Source organism: Vicia villosa, linkage group LG4 (genome assembly GCF_029867415.1).
Source record: "Vicia villosa cultivar HV-30 ecotype Madison, WI linkage group LG4, Vvil1.0, whole genome shotgun sequence".
NCBI lineage: Eukaryota > Viridiplantae > Streptophyta > Magnoliopsida > Fabales > Fabaceae > Vicia > Vicia villosa.
The window spans coordinates 138,890,454-138,895,508 of record NC_081183.1 but is presented as its reverse complement, the minus strand read 5'-3'; the positions used below and the strand labels follow the sequence as shown (position 1 = coordinate 138,895,508).

General features: G+C 44.2%; 1 protein-coding gene across 1 annotated transcript; it reads left to right on the top strand.

Annotated features, from left to right (window-relative positions):
- The first annotated feature begins 1,160 nt into the window (after positions 1–1,160).
- Positions 1,161–4,819, top strand: LOC131597956 (uncharacterized). Its single transcript, XM_058870613.1, has 4 exons — positions 1,161–2,471; positions 3,086–3,592; positions 3,836–4,053; positions 4,273–4,819. Exons 1-4 carry the CDS (start codon positions 1,161–1,163, stop codon positions 4,817–4,819), a joined length of 2,583 nt encoding a protein of 860 aa, XP_058726596.1.
- Positions 4,820–5,055: the final 236 nt, after the last annotated feature.

The following is a 5,055-nucleotide window of genomic DNA, read 5'->3' as shown; positions in this document are numbered from 1 at the left end:
TCGTATTGTCAAGATGGCGTATTTGCACTAGCCGTTAACACATCGGCGTATAGACAAAGATGGGGTCGGGCGCCATTTAGGCAACGTCGCGGCTGTAACTCGTCTCGGATGGAATCCATTTAGGAAGTAAATCCGATTTGTCTTGCGGTGTGCATGTGCAAGTCTCTTGATGCGATGTACGGGTGTAACTCACCGAGGGTGTGGATTGCGTAGCCTAATGAGCGGGCTGTAACTTACTCCTGGATTCCTCGTACATGGGTACGGGTTTGCATACGGTGGTTTTGACTATGTGATTATCTTTGTGGCCATATTGGATAAGTTATGGGACTTCCAATGGTGGTGTACCTTGTTTGTACTTGTACCTAGCCGTGAGGTAACCCGGATTCTCGGTGAATCCGTTGATTTCATGTTCCCTGTAGAACTGAGTGAACCCGTAAGATAGGGAGACTCACTGAGATTTAGTAATCTCACCCCATTCCAATTATTCTTTTTACAGGTGGTTCGAGGCAGGATCGAGGCAAGGGTAAGATGGCTTAGCTTCGAGTTGATGTTTCTTGGCGATGTGTTCTGTCGTAGTTTATGATCTTTTGTATCTCCATCTTTTGTACTATGGATATGTATTTGTACCAGTTGGAACTCATGTATTTTGGCCATGACAGTTTGGGCTTTTGTACTTGTACTTATACATTATCTATTCCGCTGCTTATGTTTATGATTTTCGAGTACCATTTTAAGGCCATATACGTATATCCTAGGCAATGTATGTATGGGGTGTTACAGTTGGTATCAGAGCAGGTCGAACCTCGGCTTTGCCACGAAACATCATAAGTTAGCATAATTCTTCCTCATATGTGTAATGTCGGCATGATTCCTTATGTCTTACTTATGGCATTAAGCCTGATCAACTTGATTCCGTGTGTAGGACAGACAGGAAGATGGCTGAACAACGCAGAGGTCCCGGAAGGCCCAGAACAAGGAATGTGGAGACTAAGCCTGAAACTGAGAATGCGGGTGTGCCTTGGGTGCAGATAATGCAACAGTTGCAACAACAGAATCAGATGATGATGCAGATGATGCAAGGCATGCAAGGGAAACAACCAACTGCTCCTGCTCCTACTCCTTAGGCTGTAGCAGGGCCTGACTTTCGTGCTTTCTATCGGATGGATCCGCCAGAGTTCTTGGGTGGTTTGGATCCGGTGATTGCTCATGATTGGTTGTACGGCATGGAGATGATATTTCAGGCCATTCAGTGCACAGAAGAAGAGAAGGTGATCTTTGCTGCTCAGAAAATGAAGGGACCAGCAGGTAGATGGTGGAATACGGAGTCTACGTATTTCACTAACCGAGGGATTCCAAAGGATTGGCAACATTTCAAGACAACTTTCTTGGAGAAGTACTATCCCAACAGTGTGTGTGCTTTGAAGGAGCGTGAATTTCAATCTTTCAAGCAAGGCAACATGTCGGTATATGAATATGCTGAGAAGTTTGGGGACATGGCTGCCTATTCCAGACAAGCAGCTTATGCACCAGATGAGTTGTGGAAGATTGATCAGTTCCTCATGGGGCTGAATGCTGATATTGTGCATAGTGTGTCTCAAAGGGAGTTTACTACCTATGCTGAGTGTTTGAGGCAATGCTATGCTGCTGAGAACACATTGAAGAGAGTCCAAGATGAAAGAGAACATAATAAGCCGGTTCGTAGGGAACAAGTAAGGTCGGGACAACATTTGAAACCCCGCAATTCTCCAGCCATGAAGAAGCAGGTTTATGGAGATCGCTCTACTCAGCCTCCCCGCTATGTTAGATGCAAAGGAAATCACTTTGGGAATTGCAAGCCAGACTCTGGGAGATGTTACCGTTGTGAACAGCCAGGGCATTACGCGAGGGATTGTACTGCCCCGAATGCTCCCGAGAAGACTAGAGGTCGTGTTTACACCTTGGACGCTAGGAAGGCCCAAGGGAACACTAACCTTGTTGCTGGTACGTGTTATGTTAATGATCAGCCCTTGTTTGTGCTAGTTGATTGTGGAGCAACACATTCTTTTATTTCTTATCCTTGTGTGCGGAGGCTTGGTTTTGAGACGAGTCTTCTTCCTAATCCTATGAATATCTCGTCGGCTATAGACGATGTGGTAGAAGCTCGGGAAATTTGCAAGGAGTGTTCTATTACCTTCAATGGTCGTAGATTCGTGATTGATCTCATTTGTCTACCTCTTAAGAAAATTGATGTAGTACTTGGTATGGACTGGTTGTCAGCTAACTCGGTGTACATCGGTTGTAAAGAGAAGGCTATCTTCATTCCTGCTGAGGAGACTACATCAACCGATGCCATTGAACATCTTCTTGAAGGTACAATTAACATAGTCAACTACCTTTTTGCTCAAGAGAAGTCTTTCCTTTTGGTTCTTACGTCGGACTCCAAGGACAAGAAGAGTGTATTGGAGATTCCGGTTGTGTGTGAATTTTCTGATGTATTTCCTGAGGATGTTACTTCTCTTCCGCCAGAAAGGGAAGTTGAATTCTCTATTGATCTTGTTCCGGGTACTGCTCCAGTTTCGATTGCCCCTTATCGAATGTCTCCTGCAGAGCTAAGAGAGTTAAAGAGTCAGTTAGAAGAGTTATTGGCGAAACACTTCATTCGTCCTAGTGTTTCTCCATGGGGAGCCCCAGTTTTGTTGGTAAAGAAGAAGGATGGTAGTATGCGTTTGTGCATCGACTATCGTCAGTTGAACAAGGTAACCATAAAGAACAAGTATCCTCTACCGCGGATTGATGACCTCCTGGATCAATTGAAAAGAGCCTGTGTGTTCTCGAAGATTGACCTCAGGTCGGGATATCATCAGATTCGGGTTAAGAGCTCAGATGTATCTAAAACAGCTTTTAGGACGAGATACGGTCATTATGAGTTCTTGGTTATGCCATTCGGGGTAACCAATGCTCCTGCTGTCTTTATGGATTACATGAACCGAGTGTTCCAACCGTATTTGGACCAGTTCGTGGTAATCTTCATAGATGACATCTTGATCTACTATCGGACTATTGAAGAACACATGGAGCATTTGAGGGTTGTGTTTTCGGTTCTTAGAGAAAGGAGTTGTTTGCGAAGTTTAGTAAGTGTGAGTTCTGGATGTTCGAAGTCAAGTTTCTTGGACATGTCATATCTGGCGGCGGCGTACCTGTAGACCCTTCAAAGGTAGAAGTAGTGATAAATTGGGAACGACCCAAGAATGCAACTGAGGTCCGTAGTTTCCTAGGCTTGGCAGGTTACTATCGGAGGTTCATTATGGGCTTTTCCAAGTTGGCGTTACCTTTGACCAGGCTTACAAGGAAGGAGGTTTCATTTAGTTGGAATTCAGAATTTGAGAAGAGTTTTCAGAAACTCAAGGAGAAATTAACTACAGCTCTAGTGTTGGTGATCCCAGATCCAAACCGATCTTATGAAGTGTTCTGCGATGCTTCTAAGAAAGGTTTGGGTGGAGTGTTAATGCAAGATGGACAGGTGGTAGCTTATGCATCTAGTCAGTTGAGATCTCATGAAGAGAATTATCCTACTCATGACCTTGAACTCGCTGCAATTGTGTTCGCACTCAAGGTGTGGCGACATTATTTGTATGGAGTTCACTTTGAGATGTTTAGCGATCATAAGAGTTTGAAGTACCTCTTTGATCCGAAGGAACTTAACATGCGTCAGAGGAGATGGATGGAGTACTTGAAGGATTTTGATTTTGATTTGAAGTACCATCCTGGTAAAGCTAATAAGGTAGCGGATGCCTTGAGTAGAAAGGAGATTAAAGTTGCATAACTGATGATGTTGGAGTTTGACCTTATGGAGAAGTTCAGAAATCTGGATTTACAATTTGTGTGGGCACCAATGAATATGTTGATTAGTAACTTGTGTATTGAGAATGATTTGCGAGAAAGGATCTGTCAAGCACAGTGGAATGATGTAGAATTGCAGGCTAAAGCAAACCTTCCAGATTTCGTTCGTACATCTGATGGACTCATTCTCTTTGGACGGAGGATGTGTGTGCCAAATGACGCGGAGTTAAGGAGGTTAATTCTGGGCGAGGCTCACAAGAGAAAATTCACCATCCATCCCGGATCGACCAAGATGTATCAAGACTTGAAAGGGAATTTTTGGTGGCCTGGTATGAAGAGAGATGTGGCTGACTATGTAGAGCAGTGCGTGATTTGCCAACAAGTGAAGATAGAGCACCAAAGGCCCGGTGGTATGTTGCAACCATTGGATATTCCTGTTTGGAAATGGGACAGTATATCCATGGACTTCATTGTGGGACTACCACGGGTATTAGGTGGGCATGACTCGATTTGGGTGATAGTGGACCGTTTGACTAAGTCCGCGCATTTTTTACCGGTTAAGACAACTCACAAGGTTTCTCACCTTGCGAGGCTTTTTGTAGTAGAGATTGTAAGATTGCATGGTGTACCTTCTAGCATTGTGTCGGATAGAGATCCGAAGTTCACTTCCCGATTTTGGAAAGCTTTTCATCAAGAGATGGGTACAAATCTGAACTTGAGCACTTCTAACCACCCTCAGACAGATGGACAAACAGAAAGGACTATTCAGACCATTGAGGATATGCTAAGGGCATGTATCTTGGAAATTGGTGGAAGTTGGAAAGATAACTTACCTTTGATAGAATTTGCATATAACAACAGTTATCATGCGAGTATCGGTATGGCCCCATACGAAGCCTTGTATGGAAGGAAGTGTCGATCACCGTTGTGTTGGTCTGAAGTTGGTGAGAAGGGAATCCTTGGACCGGAGATAATTCAAGAAACCACGGAGAAAGGTTAAGATGATCCGAGATAAGATGAAACAAGCTCAAGATCAACAGAAGAGTTATGCGGACAAACGAAGGAGACCGTTGGAGTTTGATGTAGGAGATCATGTGTTCTTGAAGGTGACTCCGAGGTTGAGGTTGAAAGGACCGTTTAAGACGCGCAAGCTTAGCCCGAGATACGTAGGACCTTATCAAATCATGAGACGGATAGGTGAAGTCGCATACCAGTTAGCGTTGCCTCCTTCACTAT